The sequence below is a fragment of the Schistocerca nitens genome, chromosome 5, assembly GCF_023898315.1.
Source record: "Schistocerca nitens isolate TAMUIC-IGC-003100 chromosome 5, iqSchNite1.1, whole genome shotgun sequence".
In the NCBI taxonomy this organism is placed as follows: Eukaryota; Metazoa; Arthropoda; class Insecta; order Orthoptera; family Acrididae; genus Schistocerca; species Schistocerca nitens.
The window spans coordinates 539,981,793-540,001,127 of NC_064618.1; the positions used below are offsets into that span (position 1 = coordinate 539,981,793).

At 43.1% G+C, this 19,335-nt stretch overlaps 1 protein-coding gene across 2 annotated transcripts in view; it reads right to left on the reverse strand.

Annotated features, from left to right (window-relative positions):
• The window catches only part of LOC126259563 (ATP-dependent RNA helicase vasa), a 75,817-nt gene that overhangs the window by 42,882 nt on the left and 13,600 nt on the right, over positions 1–19,335 (reverse strand). For both annotated transcript variants that reach the window (XM_049956461.1, XM_049956460.1), the window contains 3 exons: positions 14,696–14,753; positions 11,863–12,175; positions 11,648–11,772 (listed from right to left, as the gene is read on the reverse strand). In XM_049956461.1, the coding sequence (XP_049812418.1) occupies positions 11,648–11,772; positions 11,863–12,175; positions 14,696–14,740 (483 nt within the window). In that variant the 5' untranslated portion in view covers positions 14,741–14,753. The remainder of the gene's footprint in view (positions 1–11,647; positions 11,773–11,862; positions 12,176–14,695; positions 14,754–19,335) is intronic.

Here is a 19,335-nt window from a genome sequence, read left to right on the forward strand (position 1 = left end):
TAGGCAGCATCACTAGCTTGCTTTACCACTATACTAAAATTACCTGACCCCAGTGATAGAATTTGGGTAACTGTACACGGTACTCCTGTATTTTGTTGACATGAATTGTTAACTAAAATCCTACTGCTGTCAACTTTGTACTCTCATTGTCAATTTTACTTTATTTAGCAGTTTAATGTGCTCTTTCTTTTTAATGGCTTAAGGACAAGGTCTACACACAAATTTTTGGTGATAACTGACAACATTTTCAGAGCTTACAGATTCTGATATGAGAATTAGAGTATATCTACCATACAATGGTGTGAATACATTTTACCAGTCAATTTGAGTGACCAACAATTGAAAAATGGAGGACTAGAAGGGACTGTGTTGCTTGGAAATAAATGGACATGAGTTATACACTGGTACAAAGTCCATTGCCTTTGAAGAATCAAGGGTGTTTAGTGCAATTATTCATTTGTCGAAGACACTAGTAGTGCTCTAGTACCACAAAAACTTCTCATATTATGACTTTTCGATACAGCATTTTTGTAATCTTCTCTAAGTTATATAATACGTAAAACTAAAACTGTTACTGTTCTTAACACTGCCGCATTGTCAGTCAGGTAGTAACAACATTTCCACCTCTCCTACATACATTATCAGAAGGAAGGTAATAACTAGCTAAGAGAAAGACTGGCACAGGCTCAAATTGCAAGAAGTACTGTGTTACGCATTTTTAATTATTGTGTGAAATGTACAGCGAACAGTTGTGACATAAGCAGACACAGTCAGGAATGTTTGTTATGAAGATGTGACAGCTGATTTAGATAAATGCAAATTTCTGAACGTTTTCTTGTTTTCAATACACAAGAAAGAGTTTGGTTAGTTTCCAATTCAGAGCTAGTGCTGCCAAATACAGAATAAACTATCACTATTTTAGAAAATGTAAAACTGTTGCTGGTTATAGTGGTTCCGATACAGAGTGAACTCTAAAGAGATTCTTCACGTTTTGTTCGATAGAGCATTTGGCTTCATTTAGGTATCTTACACGTGTGTGATGTTAAGAAACATTGAGTGATGGTAAGTATCAGTAAACATTATTTACTCCAGACTGCATTGGAAATGAAAGGCATACTTTTATATTAACATTTGACATTGGGTGGTGGTACAGAAATAGTATTAGGTCTGCACATTACTATTGAGTACTTATATTGATACGAATACAAATTATCTGTCCACCAGGTTGAACAACTGCCATTAAACTCTGGCTAAGAGCGAAGTAGACAACCCTGGGGCACAACATGCAGCTGAACTTGACACACTATTTCATTTACTGCTTTACTATCCGATCGATTTGGGTCCCTCCCTCGACCACCAGCTTTTCTAAACTGCACAGATGGGAGTTATCCTTGCAACACATTCTCTGCTCCCATAATTACCTCAGCCTCAACCTATGGTAATGTAATGTCCCCACACCCTCCACCCAACAGTTTCTACACCCTGTCCCATCATCTCTTATTTCTCGTCTCCCACCTGTTCATTTGCAGCGCTCTGCCAAAACATTCGCTCATCTTTCTCAGCTCCTCTCCTTTTTTTTGCCCACCTCCTTGCCCCACGACCTTCAGGCACTGCTCCCATTGGCAGTCTAGTCCCTGCACACTCCATCAGACAGCGTTCATCTCTCCCCACATGTACACTACTATCTCTTCCCCTTCCCCATCCCCTCTGGATTGCTGCTTGCATCCCATGTGATAGTTGCATTCCGACCCAAATTGCTGGAGTTGGCAGGTATGCGTGCACGTGGTGTGCTTGCTTGTGTGTGTGAATGATGTGTTCTTTTTTTACTCATGAAGGCTATGGCTGAAAGCTTTATGTAAGTATCTTAAGTGCACCTGTCTGCAACTTTTGTGACTTGTCTTCTTTACAGTAAGTAGCAATCCTTTTCCAAAAATTTTTGATATTTCTAACTGGAGTTTCCATTGTTTGATGTTGAGTACCTATGTTAAATTTACTTTCCTGTCTACATGATCAGACAGTGATGACTGATGGGATCAAAAATTTATTCGAAATAAGTTAGCTGAATATGAATATCTTGGCATCAGCTGTGTTACAGCACAGTTGCACTACCTATTAGTAACACAGGAATGCAGATATGTGGAAGTTGGGTTGCTTTTTTCATTCCAGAATCATATCTAAATTTTAGACTGCCGCCGAGTTACCACATCAAAAAGTGACTAATATAGTACACCTACGGTATTTGCAATACAATATTTATGGAGAGGGACGGAAGAAAAACTTATGTTTATGCAGTACATACAGAAATAAAAATGCCATTAAAATGTAAAAACATTCCATTAATGCATAAAGAAGTAGCAACAATGTAAACTGTTCAATAATGTCAAATGAAGTCTCGGATAATGATTGAGCATTTTCAAAACATACTGTAAGCAGGGTGTATACATGGACAAGGAAAAAAAATTCCCGGATTTCCCAGTTAAAAATACACTTTCTCCGGGGTGACAATACGGCTTTTCCGTGTTAAGTGACAGTATACTCTTCCTCATCAATCCTTTGAATGTTCATGGTATTATATACCGGAGTAGAATTTACCGGCAATTTAGAAAACTAAAAACTCAGAGGGGGAAAAACACGTTTTGAAAAACTTTTGACGTGCAGCAACATGTACGCTGCATATTTTTGTATTACGAAGGTATAAATTTAATTCCACCAAACACCGCATGTTACTTTCTGAAACATTGAAATCGAGATTGCGATGCGCTTTTGTAAGACAGTCATAGCTCCTGTCACGTGATCTCGCCAGCTGATGGCAGCATAGGACACATGATGTAGTGAGCCAATAGCAAGATCACTCTTAAGTAGCGCGAACACACAAATACGAAAAGTTAATGGTTTAAATTAATATACACAGCATTCACATATAATATTGGTCTCTAAGATTAATAAGCTGGAAAAGAAGCTAAGCTTCCACATATCATATTGATCTTTTTTTTTTTCGTGTTACACTTTAAGATACATCACACAAATGTGCCAGTAAAATGACGTAAATGTCTGATCTTTTGGGCTTGAAATTCTTCTAAATGGTCATCCTCGAAGAGTTTATTTTTTTAAATGAGAGTCAAATGCTTTGTGATTTTAGAAATTCATCCTACATTTTCGCACATAGTTCATCTTGCGTAAAAGGAAATCTGCTTTGAATGTAACGCTTTTCAAATCACCATTCGCAATATTTTCCCGCGACCTGTTAGAAATAGGTTTGTTTCAGCAGATGCAAGAGAACGCCAAATAACAGGCGTCACAGCACTTGCGCAGCTACGATGACACAGGAAGCCCATATGTTCGTACATGTAAAACATTAAAAGATCTTACGATGGCATAAAAGAAACAAGACATCAGATGATACTTCAAGAACGTCTTGGAGTACCAGTACTGTATTATCTCATGCTTGGTTCTTTATTATGGCATAATGCCATAAGTGCACTTGAAATGCAGCGAACAGTTGAAACTAGCCAATAGTGTGAAATAAAACTCTTCGTTTCAAATAAATTGACTGCCTCAGCAGAAAAGATTAACTTTAAGCCAAATCTCTTTACCAAACCAGCAAAAGTAACTTCATTGTTCTGCCAGGAAGATGGAAACAAAATCTGAAACTAACAACATATTTTAGCCTTCCGTAATTATGTCAACATATTTTAATTCATTTGATAGCTCCCGGCCACAAAAATCCATTTTGTTATCATTTAACGTGAGAGCAATAAAACAAAGAGGAAACAACAAAATCACTGAATGCACACGCAGGTCACGTGGACGCTCCCCACCTCAACTCAGACTGCTCTGTGCATCAGCCCCAGATTTACTATATTTCCGAACCGAGGCAATATTAAGTAGGGCGTCCAGCCACACTTCTGTAACCAGAAGCGGGAGAAGGTACTACTCATACCCGACGCAACTGCACATGCTCGAGAGCCCGCCCACAACAGCTCAAACAAATCTAATTTAAACAGTTGTCAACGTCACGCTCATCGGAGGCAGTTTGTTGTTATAAAGCATTGCATAGTCTTTCTAAAGCCTTTGACACACTTTGCTGTTGGCAGACGATTGTATGAGCACTGTTTTTTTGTTGTATACAGTGCATTTCCTTTGCAACTTAAGTTTTATTTTCTTTTTCTCTCATTCATGTTTTGTTGCTGCAGTATTATTCTGCAGTAGCAGGATACAGTAATATCCTTTGTTAGAGTATTGGTTCTTACCAGTCAAAATCACAAAAATTTAACTGGAAGCTAAAACAATGAAAAATTCCCAGAATTCCAAACAACTCCCAGGATTTTCCCGGTTTTCTCCCAGATGAAAAAATTCCTGGGTTTTTCCCAGATCTCCCAGGTCGCATACACCCTGTATAAGTGGCATATAGTATAATACTCATTCCAGTTACTGTATACAAAAATTACTTAACAGTAGCAACATGAAAGAGGCAGTATTCCGTACATAAATCACACTAAGGCCTACACTTTCTTCCGTGTTTCTCTTCAATATGTTATGCAAATGTGATGTACTGTACCTAACACGTTGAAAGTAACACACACACACACACACACACACACACACACACACACACACACAAAATGTCAATAACAAAAACATTACTGTTCCACTTCTGTAGTTTGAAAAATTAGCACATTAGTATTCAATTTTCTAGTTTCTACAATCACAGGAAAAGTGTTTTATTAAACAGTTGCTTTAACTTTAAAATGCAATACAGTAATGCATACTACATATACTGTCCAACTTAAGGTAATCAGTTACCTTTGTTTGCTTTTTTGCATTTAAGGTGTGTGTACACATTTGACACTTGATGATGCATTCATTTTAATGCGTTATTTGAAACCAACCATCTGCAGAAAACAAGAGTTTGAAAATAAGCATTACGCCGTCATTACTAATCACGAAATATGCAACAAACAAATTAACACTGGATGCTACAGCCTACATATTTCTCTGAAAATGTAATAAAAAAGTTATTTTATATAAGTCGCAATAAAGTTAAGACATACTAACTGATTTTTTAAATTTGGTGTTCACGTAGGATTTAGACAGGACCATTAGATTTCACTGTTATAGCCAATATGTTGTTAAAATCTGTGTACCTATAAGAAGTATCTACTGTAGACCCTTGACAGCCATCAACCTTCCAACTGCAAAACACAAATGGCTAAACACAAGAATAGCTATCTATAGTGCAGTGACACTACTGAGGCATTTTCCCAGACTTCTGCAAACGCCTGCCATGCCCAGCATACTGCAACTGTCAGGGATCAACTTAGGTAGACTCAACTACAGCTGTAATCTAAGACAGACAATTCGTTCCCTTTGATTTACAAGGTGTGTGTGTGTGTGTGTGTGTGTGTGTGTGTGTGTGTGTGTGTGTTTTGGTTTTAGGGCGCAAAAATGCTATGGTCATTAGCGCCCGGTCCGTGACTTAGGAAACAGTAAAAACCGAAAATGGAAACCAGCAGCAATGGGAACGAAACTCAAAAAATTGGAGAAACTAAAAGCGGAAGGAAGGCTTAAAAATCCACTACAGAAAGGGGTTGGTTGTCCCCAAAAAAAGCTTCAAATGACTGACGTCATTTCACTGCCACTAATAAACTCAAGAACGCGATCGGCCGAGCGCGTGTCATCTGCTAAGATTGACGATATATCAGGCGACAGCTGTAGACGGGTGCATAACGGAGTAAAATAGGGGCACTCAATTAAAAGGTGTCTTACCGTCCACAGCTGAGAGCAGTGGGGAAAGAGTGGGGAAGGATCGCCGCTTAAAAGATGTAGATGGCTAAAAAGACAGTGCCCTATCCGGAGTCTAGTTAAAATTACCTCCTCCCGACGACGCGTTCTGGAGGAAGGGGTCCAAGCACAAGGAAGAGCTTTCACGTCCCGCAATTTATTATGGGGAAGTGTCGACCAATGTGCGTGCCATAAAAGAACAACACAACGACATAAAACGCTCCGTAGATCGGCAAAGGGAATCGATTGAATAGCTGGCCGAAGAAGAGAGACTGCAGCCTTGGCCGCTATATCGGCCACCTCATTTCCACAGATACCAACGTGTCCCGGGAGCCAGAAGAACGCCGAGACGCCCCCCAGGTGAAGCAAGTGCAGACAGTCCTGAATCCGGTGGACCAGAGGTTGGACAGGGTAAAGAGCTTGGAGACTGAGGAGAGAGCTGAGAGAATCTGAACAGATAACGTACTGTATCCGCTGATGGCGGCGGATGTAGTGGACAGCCTGGAGAACAGCGTAAAGCTCCGCAGTATAAACCGAACACTGGTCGGGAAGCCGAAAGTGATTTGGGGTGTCGCCAACAATATAGGCACTCCCTACACCTAACTATGTTTTCGAGCCGTCGGTGTAAATAAATGTGGCGTCCGTCATTTGTGCACATAGAGCAGCAAATGCCCGACGATAAACAAGTGAAGGGGTACCATCCTTGGGAAATCGACAAAGGTCACGGAGCAGGCAGATCCGGGGACGGGGCCAAAGCGGTGCTGTACCCCAAGTTGTCAAGAAGGTTTTAGGAAAGCGGAAGGAAAGAGAATGGAGTAGTTGACGGAAGCGGACTCCCGGTGGTTGTAGTAGGGAGGAGGGGCGGCCTGCATACCCTACATCAAAGGAGGCGTCGAAAAAAAGGTCATGGGCTGGATTAGCAGGCATGGAAGACAGATGGCTAGCATAACGACTCAGAAGGACTGCTCGCCGATTGGACAGTGGAGGTTCAGCAGTCTCAGCATAAAGGCTTTCCACAGGGCTGGTGTAAAAAGCTCCAGACACTAAACGTAATCCACGGTGGTGGATAGAGTCGAGACGCCGAAGAATAGACGGCCGAGCAGAGGAGTAGACTATGCTTCCATAGTCCAATTTCGAGCGCACTAAGGCGCGATAGAGGCAGAGAAGGACCACTCGGTCCGTTCCCCAGGAGGTACCATTCAGGACACGGAGGGTGTTAAGGGATCGCAGACAGCGAGCCGAAAGATAGGAAATGTGGGAGGACCAGCACAGTTTTCTGTCAAACATAAGACCCAAGAATTTAGCGACGTTGGAAAACGGAAGGTTGACAGGACCTAGATGTAAGGAGGGCGGAAGAAACTCCTTACTTCGCCAAAAATTAACACAAACGGTCTTACTGGGAGAAAAACGGAAGCCGGTTTCGATGCTCCAGAAGTGGAGGCGATCGAGACATCCTTGAAGACGTCGTTCAAGAAGGCTGGTCCGTTGAGAGCTGTAGTAGATCGCAAAGTCGTCCACAAAGAGGGAGCCCGAGACATCAGGAAGGAGACAATCCATAATTGGATTTATGGCAATGGCAAACAATACAACACTCAGCACGGAGCCCTGGGGTACCCCGTTTTCTTGGGAGAAAGTACGGGAGAGAGTAGTGTTCACCCGCACCCTAAATGTGCGCTCTGCCATAAATTCGTGAAGAAAAAGGGGCAGCCAACCTCGAAAGCCCCAAGAGAACAGTGTGCGGAGGATGCCTGTCCTCCAACAGGTATTGTATGCTCTCTCCAGATCAAAAAATATTGCTACTGTTTGGCGTTTCCGGAGAAAATTGTTCATGATATAAGTGGAGAGAGCAACAAGATGGTCAACTGCAGAACGATGCTTTCGGAATCCGCATTGGGCAGTTGTTAAAAGACTGCGGGATTCCAGCCACCACGCTAAACGGTAATTCACCATACGCTCCAAAACCTTAGAGACACTACTCGTGAGCGAAATGGGGCGATAGCTAGAGGGGAGATGTTTGTCCTTTCCAGGTTTCAGAACAGGAACGACGATAGCTTCCCGCCATCGTCTGGGAAAAGTACTGTCGGTCCAAATTCGTTTATAAAGGCGAAGGAGGTAACGCAGACTATGGGTTGATAAATGCAGCAAGATTTGGATGTGGATACCATCCGGTCCTGGGGCGGAGGAGCGAGAAGAAGAGAGTGCATGTTGGAGTTCCCGCAAGGAGAAAACAGTATTGTAGCTTTCGCGATTTTGAGAGGAGAAAGCAAGAGGTCGCACTTCCGCTGCACGTTTCTTCGGGAGAAATGCTGGCGGGTAATTTGAAGAGCTCGAAATCTCAGCAAAGTGCTGACCCAACAAGTTAGAAATTGCGACGGGGTCCACTAATGTGTCATGCACGACAGTGAGCCCAGAGACCGGGGAGAAACTAGGCGCGCCTGAGAACCGTCGAAGCCAACTCCAAACTTCCGAGGAGGGAGTGAAGGTGTTAAATGAGCTAATAAGGAATTTCCAGCTTGCCTTCTTGCTATCGCGGATGACACGACGGCATCGCGCTCGGAGCTGCTTATAGCGGATACAGTTGGCCAAAGTAGGATGGTGGCAGAAAACGCGGAGAGCACGTCGCCGCTCACGTAGTGCATCATGGCATGCCTCGTTCCACCAAGGAACTGGGGGGCGCCGGGGCAATTCGGAGGTGCGTGGTATTGAATGTTCCGCAGCTGTAAGAATAACGTCGGTAATGTGTGTGACCTCATCGTCGACGCTGGGAAAGTGACGGTCATCGAATGTCACTAGTGACGAAAAAAGTGTCCAATCGGCTTGGGCAAACTTCCAGCGTGACGGGCGCATGTAGGGCCAGTTGAGGCTGCAGTCTAAGGACACATGGAAAGTGGTCACTCGAGTGTGTATCAAGGGCGAGCCATTCGAAGCGCCGAGCTAGCGGAACAGTACCGACCGCAAGGTCCAAATGAGATAAATTTGTCGTGGAGGCAGACAAAAATGTAGGGACCCCAGTGTTGAGGCAAACTAGATCTGCTTGGTGGAAGACGTCTAGCAATAGTGAGCCACGTGGTCAAGGATGTGGAGATCCCCAAAGCGGGTGGTGGGCATTGAAGTCCCCAACCAGCAAATACGGGGGTGGAAGCTGACCAAGAAGATGAAGGAGATCAGCTCGTGCCATTGGTGTGGACGATGGAATGTATACAGTACAAAGAGAGAACGTGTATCCGGAAAGGGAAAGACAGACGGCGACAGCTTGGAAGGAAGTGTTTAAATGGATTGGGTGATAGTGGAGAGTTTCATGGAGAAGAATCTTGAGTCCTCCATGTGCTGGAGTGCCTTCAACAGAGGGGAGATCATATCGGACGGACTGAAAATGAGGGAGAACAAAGCGGTCATGGGGACGCAGCTTTGTTTCCTGAAGACAGAAGATGACCGGCGAGTAGGATTGTAAGAGGATCGACAATTCATCCCGATTGGCTCTAATACCGCGGATATTCCAGTGGATAATGGACATAGAGTGAACAGAAAATGGAGGAATGTGACCAAGGTCGCTGTCAACTCAACGACTGCTCTGAGCTTGCGACCGACAGCATGGAATGGCATTCAGCCGAAGGCAGAAGATCCTGAACCATAGGTTGTTCAGGAGCAGCTCCTGCCACCAGCGACTGGACGGTTGATCGGCCGCCAGCAGTGCGCCTCGCGACACAGAAGACAGCCGAGGGCGATTGCCGCCAGGTGGTGCTGTAGATGAGACACGCCTTGGCAGAGAAGGAGATGAACTGTGTTTCTTATTAGCCTTCTTGGAAACTATGTTTAAATGAAGGAGGAACCGATGGTTGTGAAGTTGGGGTACGTAAAAAATCTTCACGAGCATGCTCTTTTTTCGAAGTCTTGGTGTCTGACTTTTGGGCTCGAGATTTAGCAGAACCCGATGAAGGGTGAACCATTGAGTGGGCAGGCGAAAGTGGTGAGGTTGAACGGGCGATCTTTGCGCTGGCCGATCTGACGACCGTGGCACTAAAGGTGAGGTGGCAAGTCTGCGTGGCTGCCTCCTTTGTTGGCCGAGGAGAAGCAAGGAAAGTGCTGTACTTTCCTGTCTGAGGCACGGTGGGCTGTCGACTGGCGAATAATTTTCGAGCAGCAAAGGTCGACACCTTTTCCTCCACTCTGATTTCCTGAATGAGTTTTTGTCTTTAAAAATGGGGCAATCTCGAGAGGAAGCAGCGTGGTCACCCATACTGTTGATGCAACGAGAGGATGGAGGTGGACAAGCACCCTCATGGGCATCCTTGCCACACGTAACACATTTGGCCGGATTGGAACAGGACTGGCTGGTGTGATTGAACCGCTGACACCGATAGCAACGTGTAGGGTTTGGGACGTAAGGGCGAACGAAAATTATCTCATAGCCTGCTTTGATTTTCGATGGGAGTTGAACTTTGTCAAATGTCAAGAAGACAGTGCGGGTTGGAATGATGTTCGTGTCAACCCTTTCCATAACTATATGAACAGCCGTTACACCCTGGTCAGACAGGTAGTGCTGAATTTCCACATTAGACTATCTGTCGAGGGAGCGTGTATAAACGACTCCACGTGAGGAATTTAAAGTGTGGTGCGCTTCAACCAGGACAGGGAAGGTGTGGAGCAGTGAAGTACGCAGCAATTTATGTGCCTGGAGGGCACTGACTGTTTCTAACAACAAGGTGCCATTCAGTAATCTGGAACAAGACTTTACAGGACCTGCAATTGCGTCGACACCTTTCTGAATAATGAAAGGGTTGACTGTGGAGAAGTCGTGACCTTCGTCAGACCGAGAAACAACAAGGAACTGTGGCAACGATGGAAGAACTGTCTGTGGCTGAGACTCAGTGAACTTACGCTTGTGAGCAGACATAGTGGAAGATGAGGAAACCATTGCGGAAGAATCCCCATGATTACCGGCGTCTCGAATAGCGTGCCCCTCCCTTGTGGGGGCCCTCTCTGAGGGCACTCCCGCCTTAGGTGATTGTTCACACCTCAGGTCACACCTCCCGACAAACGGACGGAGGGACCAATCGGCACTTACGGAAGGTATCAGCTCGGGTAATCAGCCCTCCCTGGGCCTGGCCGTTACCAGGGGGTACGTACGTGTCCTACCTGTCTACCCGGGGCGGGGAATTACGCATTACCCCGTCACCGGCTAGGCACGAAAATGCGTGGGTCGGCCTTCAGACACGCACAGGGAGGAAGAAAGAGAAAGGGAAAAACAAAGAAAGGGAAAGGAAAGAGGAGAGGTCTCAAACGCCGCAGCAGAGAAAAGGGTAAAGAGAAGAGGTAAGGAAAAGAGAAGGACGAAGGAAGGATAAAGACATACAAGCAGAGAAGGCGAAGAATGCGTTACATTTACGAGCGTCCGTCTCCGGATGTAGGCACAAACCATACTCCCAGAGGGGGAGAAGGGGAAGGAAAGAGCCAGAGGTGAGGGGAGGAGGGCGAACATGGGGGATAGAGAAGGATGCGGAAAAGGAAGGTATGCAGCCTGGAAAGGAAGAAGGGCCACATTAGCTTGGGGTCCCGTGCTCGCTACGCACGTATCCACAAGAGAGTTGTGGACCCCGTGTGTATGTGTGTGTGTGTGTGTGTGTGTGTGTGTGTGTGTGTGTGTGAGTGAGAGAGAGAGAGAGAGAGAGAGAGAGAGAGAGAGAGAGAGAGAGAGAGAGAGGGAGGGGTTTTACTTGGAACACATTTACATTAACCAGATAATTTCAGAAATTTCCCATACATGTGAATTAAATCATGCTCAGCAACCAGAACTTGGTCGACCAGCAACCTTAACAGCTCTAAGTGTGATATATTTCCATGAATTATTGTACAAAGTAACACATACCTCCACTTTAATATTGTCGTATTTATCAAAATTTATTCCAGAACTGATGCCCTGTCCAAAAATTTCGTCCTCGTCTTCAGTAGGTGGAGGAGGTATATAATTTTCTCTTGGTCTTTCAGGTTCAGCTACAAGAAAAGAAAGGTTACACAAAATTCTGCATTTTAAAAAGAATTCAGTTAATATACTAATGAAACACTGAGTGAACAATAACTTACTCTTATTATCTTCTCTCCCTCTGTTGTCTTCCCTTCCACCTCTACCTCTTGATCTTCCACCACCTCTGCTGGAATAAGAATCCGAGTCCCTATCCTCATTATCATCATCATCATATCTTCTACCACCACCTCCCCTACCACCTCTTCCAGAACCTCTGCCTCTCCCTCGTCCTCTTCCTCTTCCATTACCATGACCTCGACCTCCAAAACCTGAATCACCATTTTCATCTAATCCTGGACTGTCGAAATCATTTTCTTCATATGCTACAAAGCCTCTTCCACGGCCGAAGTCAGTCCCCCTGTCAAAAGGTGCCTGAAAAATACAAAAACAGTAATTTTAACTAAATTTCTCAGCTACTGAGGAAAGTTACCACCTTGATTTAACACAAGACCCAAAGCATCTTAAAACCACATTTTTGTTAGCATATGCTGTAGATTTCAATTAAAAATCTTTATTCATAAAAAGTCTAGAATTCCAACATTTCAGCACTGTCAACTACAAAGCCAAATCGAAGGGTAAAAATACTACCCATTTATCTGCAAATCAATATTGTCATGGAAACGAAGGTTACTTTTCAGTCATGTTGTAGCACACACTGATGAGATAGCTCCATCTTCAATTCACGAGGCTTAACGCTATCAAAAAACAATACTGGATAACTTGCTAAAGCAGTACCGAACAGTTACAGACCAGATAAGGAAGCACCTATTTTCGGCAAAATTCTTGTTTAATTCTTTTGTACACCATTAGGCGCACAAATTTAAAAAGTTGTCACGCTACACAAGCGAAGACAAAGCCCTATGGTTTTGAAATTAACTGGTAAAGAAACTACTGACTGGGGGACTAAAGTGTGTGCTTTTGCAAAAACCAAGTTTTTTTCTGAAATAGCCTTTTTCTTTTTGGCTGTATTGAAGCTTTCAACAAATTACAGTTCTGTTGAGTAGCAGCAGCATTTTCCCCACTGGTGAGCTGAAAATGCCAGAGGCATTTCGAGATTTTTCTTTTCACACCCAATTCAGTAATTATAAAATCTAAGGAATAATAATTTCCATATTTTGAGGGCATTCGTAGCCATGTGACTCATACTTTAAAGCACTATGGATAGAATCGACAAGGCACTTAGTGCAGAAGTAGAACCGAAAATAATTGTATGCACACTGTGGAAGACTAACAGCAGTCTCAATATGCAACAGATTTTGTTTTTTACTTGCTATATTGCAGAGTGCAGACACTGTAGTGGTAGACAGCCATGAGCATAAAGTAGAATTCTGACTGCCAGAGAGGAGAGGAACTGTGCAGGGAAACTAGCACTGCATATCTCTCACCTGCCACCTGTAACTCACATTTTGAACATTAGTTAAAAACATTCATATTTGTTATAAGACACTAAGTCACAAGCTTGAGTATATTGCATTACGCAGTGTGAATCTTATGCTGACCATTCAACCCCTCCACAATTTCCATGGCACCAGGGACTCTAGCAATACCGATATGACACTGTTTATGCTCTTTTGGTTTGGAAACACATTACACATGTACTTAGGCACATTATCCTTCCAAATTGTGCTTCTTCAGATGATTTGCAATACCAGTACTTGGGGATTTGATATCTGTGTGCAGAAGAGAGCTATTTCAATCAATCTCAAAATAGTTAATACGGATATAATTTGCTATGAAGTAGCATCCTACAAAACTTTGTATTTGGAGACAGAAATTTCATCTATATTCACATTTACAACAAACTGAGTTTTTTCAAGTCCCTACCAATAGTGATTAAGTCTGAGAATCTAGTTCATAAAAACAGAAATCCATTCCCAACCTGTAATGAGAAAATTAACAGTGGAAAGTTACACTGATATGGTAAATCATTCTCTCACAGGTAAATTTTAAACAGAAACTGGCAAACCCAAATTCTAACTGTTGAATGATTTATGCATGTAATATTAGCTGTATTTTACAATATTTATTTCCTCTGCACTATTGTTTTATGTAACTAGACTGCTGCCAGCAATTTAAACACACAGAAATGCCAAGTAACATTCTAAATTAATGCCACAGAAATAACCATTAAATAAACTGAAGCTATTGTACAAAATTATGCTATATCAAACTTAAGTACTGTTTATAACAGAGTGAAACATTCCACGTGGAAAAAATATATCTAAAAAGAAAGAAAGTGATGAGACTTACCAAACAAAAGCGCTGGCAGGTCGATAGACACACAAACAAACACAAACATACACACAAAATTCTAGCTTTCGCAACAAACGGTTGCTTCGTCAGGAAAGAGGGAAGGAGAGGGAAAGATGAAAGGAAGTGGGTTTTAAGGGAGAGGGTAAGGAGTCATTCCAATCCCGGGAGCGGAAAGACTTACCTTAGGGGGAAAAAAAGGACGGGTTACACTCGCACACACACACATATCCATCCGCATATACACAGACACAGGCAGACATGTCTGCCTGTGTCTGTGTATATGCGGATGGATATGTGTGTGTGTGTGTGCGCGCGCGTGTAACCCGTCCTTTTTTTCCCCCTAAGGTAAGTCTTTCCGCTCCCGGGATTGGAATGACTCCTTACCCTCTCCCTTAAAACCCACTTCCTTTCATCTTTCCCTCTCCTTCCCTCTTTCCTGACAAAGCAACCGTTTGTTGCGAAAGCTAGAATTTTGTGTGTATGTTTGTGTTTGTTTGTGTGTCTATCGACCTGCCAGCGCTTTTGTTTGGTAAGTCTCATCACTTTCTTTCTTTTAAGTACTGTTTATTAACAGTAATTTGAAAGATGGTATTATTAATATTGCTTCACTAATATAGTAGAAGCACAAATCACACTCACCTCAACACTTGTAGAACTTTGACCATCATCCCACTCCTCAGACATAATTTAGGACTACCTGCAACATGTTTTAAAAATCATACACAAGTACATACAATGGTGTAAAGACTAATTTCTTGTAAATCCATAGAAAATAATTTAATACATAAGTTGATTCAATACATTATGCCACTTCCTCAACACCCACTCTCACTCCCACAATGGAATGTAACTGGGGCAGCCACTCAGCAATGTCTATGAGAAACTCCAGACCTGAGTGTGGATAAAAAGAGCATACTGACAGTATCATTTTCTTTGGGTATTACTTCTTTGAATGTCAGTTGACGTGGCAGACTTAATAGGTAGAGCTTTTACGTACCAGTATCTTACTTCCTGGTACTGTAGCATAATGAACCAAGAAGAAAAGAAAAAGAGAAGTGGATTGATGGAGTTAAAGGGACCAAACTAAGATGTTATTGACATCATTAGACTCTGAAGTCTTTGTCTTTCAAGCTGGGGCTAGTCCCCAGAGGCAAAGTACACAAAAGATAAATCCGAATATACTTTATTTTATACTAGACTCAAGGAAGCCAACAAACAAAGCAAGCAGAAGTGTGAGACAGGTAGAAGAGTGACGATGGCAGAGTTGCCCCACCCAAAAAGTAGCTGGAGGACACGAAGACATTATACAACCAGAAGCATACCCTCTACATCTATATCTACATCTACATGGTTACTCTGCAATTTACACTTAAGTGCCCGGCAGAGGGCTCATCGAACCATTTTCATACTACTACTCTACCATTCCACTCTCAAAAAAGGAATGCCTAAATCTTTCTGTTCGAGCTCTGATTTCTCTTATTATTATGATCATTTCTCCCTACGTAGGTGAGTGACAACAAAATATTTTCGCATTCTGAAGATAAAGTTGGTGATTGAAATTTCATTATGCAACAAAGACCACCTCTATTTCAGTGACTGCCGGATTTCTTTTATTACTCATGTGGATGACCTCGCACTTTTCTTTGTTTAGTGCCAATTGCCACGTTTCGCACCGTACAGAAATTCTCTCTAGATCAATTTGCAATTGGAATTTATAGTCTGGTAATTTTACTAGATGGTAAATTACAGCGTTATCTGCAAACAATCTAAGGTGGCTACTCAGATTATCACCTAGATCATTTATGTAAATCAGAAACAGCAGAGGGCCTACAACACTACTATGCAGAAAGCCAGATATCACTTCTGTTCTACTCAATGATTTACCATCTATCATTACAAACTGTGACCTCTCTGAGAGGTAATCACAAATCCAGTCACACAACTGAGACGATACTCCATATGCACGCAATTTGATTAATAGTTGCTCGTGAGGAATGGTGCGAATAAAGAGCTAGCTGTGTTGCACAAGAATGATATTTTCTGAATCCGTGTTGGTCATGTATTAGTAAGTCATTTTCTTCAAGGCGATTCATAATGTTCGAGTACAGTATATGCTCCAAAATCCTACTGCAATTGAGGTCAGTGATGTGGGTCTATAATTCAATGGGTTACTCCTACTTCCGATCTTGAATATTTGTGCGACCTCTGCTACTTTCCGGTCTTTAGGAACAGACCTTTCGTCAAGTAAGCAGTTGTTTATGACTGCTAAGAAAGGCGCTATTGTATCTGCATACTCTGAAGGAACATGATTGGTATACCATCTGGACCGAAAGACTTGCTAAAGTGATTTGTTTCAAAACACCTAAGATATCTACTGTTCTGGTTTCAAATTCTGGAATATTTACTTTGTCTTCTTTCTTGAAGAAATCACGAGAAAATGTATTCAGTAACTCCGCTTTAGTGGCACCATCATCGGTAACATTTCCATTGCTATCGCGCAGTGACGGCACTGACTTTCTTTTCTACCACCAGAATCTCTCTGCATTTTCTACCATATTTTGAGACACTGTTTCATTGTGGAAACTATTAAAAGCATTTCACATTGCCGTCAGCACTAAATTTCGAGCTTCCGTGAAACTTGGCCAGTCTTCGGGATTTTGCGTTGTTCTGAATTTGGCATGCTTTTTTCGTTGCCTCTGCAACAGTGTTCTGACATGTTTTGTGTACCATGGTGGATCACTCCTGTCTCTAACTTACGCAGTATGAATCTACCTATTGCTGTCGATGCTGTATCTTTGAATTTGAGCCGTATCTCATCTACACTTACATAATTAGCTTGGAAGGAATGGAAACACTCCTTAGGAAGGCACAGAGCGAATTATTATCTGCTGTTTAAATAGACATAATTTGCATTTATTTGTAGTGGTTTTGGTTGATATGGTTTTGAGCCTCACTACAATGACCTTGTGTTCACTAATCCCTGAATCCATCATGATGCTCTATATCAGATCAGGATCATTTGTGGCTAAGAGCTCAAGTGTGTTTTCGCAACCATTTACAATTCATGTGAGATCATGGACTAATTGTCCAAAGTAATTCTCAGAGAAAGCATTTAGTACAATTTCGGAAGATGTTTTCTGTCTACCACCGGCTTTGAACATGTATTTTCGCCAACAAATCGAGGGTAGGTTGAAGTCTCCACCAATTATTGATGTATGAGTGGGAGTTGGGGGGGGGGGGGGGGGGGGGGTCAGTAGAAGGACCCTCTTATTATTTTGGTATGGCTGTTGCAGGATCTACTACTACCAACAAATACACCACCACATACTTTATTTAATCTATCCTTTCAAAACACTGTTTGCGCCTCTGTAAAAATTTAGGCAGAATTTATCTTCAGCTTTAGCCAGCTTTCTGTTCCTATAACCATTTCAGCTTCAGTGCTTTCTATCGGTACTTTAAGCTCCGGTACTTTTCGAACACAGCTAGGACAACTTACAACTACAATACAGACTGTTGCTTGGTCGATTGTAGTCTTTTCTTTGCCCTGTACCCTTTGACGCTGGAGCCCTTTTCAATCTTTTCCAGAGACTGTCTAACCTAATAAACTCCCCAGTCCACACCACACAGCCAGTGCTACTCATGTAGCCACCTCCTGTGTGTAGTGGACACCTGACCTATTTAGCGGAACCCAAAACCCCACCACCCTATGGCACAAGTCGAGGAATCTGCAGCCTACACACTCACAGAATTGTCAACCTCTCATTCAGACCCTCCACTCAGCTCTCTACCAAAGGTCCGCAATCGGTCCTGTCGACAAGGCTGCAGATGGTCAGCTCTGCCTTCATCTTACTAGCAAGGCTGGCAGTCTTCACCAACTCAGATAGCCGCCGGAAATCAGAGAATCCCTTCCGATCCATAGCGACACCCATCATTAGTGTAGACATGAGCCACCACCTGCAGTTGGCTGCAACCTGTACCCTTAATGACATCCGGAAGGGCCCTTTCCACATCTTGGTTTGATTCCCCCCAGTATGCACGCGGATTGCACATTGGCTTTTTTCCCGTCCTTAGCTGCCATATCCCTAAGGGGCTCCATCACAACATTCGAGCTCCCAATGATGAGCAACCCCAACTTCTGCACTTGTCAGGACCTCTCAGGAAGACTGGCCACATCTGACCAGTGCTAGCACACAATCACACCCAGGAAATTTGCTGCAGCAACAAGATAAAGTCTCAGGAAAGAAAATAAAGATGACAGTCAACCAATGACAGATGTAAAATACTAAGAAGAATTAAAAATGCAGGAGGGAGACTGGACCACCAGGCAAGGGCAGTCATAGGCCTCCCCCAGACAGAAGCAAGCAAAAGGGCATCCTCTAATCCCTAAACTGGCCAATGAGGCTAATGTGCTGTATGACACAGAGGAGTAAAAACAACTGAGTAAAATGTAATACCAAATCAGCCACTTTAGCATTGTCCACTAGTAACAGAGGTATTGTGTCAAAGTTTAAGGTTTCGCCATAATATGGCCAAATTGAGGCAGTCCAGTAGGATGTGGGTCATGAGATGGGCGCAACACCGATAGTGGGATGGATCCTCACGTCTTACGATGTGGCCATGGTTCAGCAAAGCATGGCCAATACAAAGCCAACAGGACAGTAGATTCCCTGAGAGAAGCATGAATGGAAGACTGCCACATGATCATTGTCTTCCTCATGATTTGAAGTTTACTCTTAGAAGCCAGGGCACACCAATCCTCATTCCAAGCCTGCAACAACTGTGTGTTGGTTCCTGTACCCTCATTCCAAAGACAACATGCTGGTAGCCAATGTTGTTAATTGGTCAGCATATTCATTCCCTGGGATCACAACGTGACCAGGGGTCCATACTAAGATGACCAAATGTCCAGTGTGGTTGACATCATACAGTAGATCCAGGATGGGATGGGGATAGCGCTGGTTGACAGCCTGGAGTAGTCACTACTGATTAAGAATGACTCCAGTACAAAACGAAGGGGACAAAGGACTCTAGCAATGGCCACTAATTCTGCAGTGAATACACTGCCACCATTTGCATGTATGTGGGGAAAAAACCTGTTCATCGATCAACCAGAGCAGTCTCTGAATACCATGTCTGAGCCTGGAACTGTGTCGAGGACAACCAGGAACAGAGGTCGAAAAACAATAGGGTCTATTTAGTCTTTTGGTCTAAAGTAGAGGTCGAGGCACATCTGAGAATGGGACATCCACCATGGGGCACACGCGATTTCTCCCCGACAA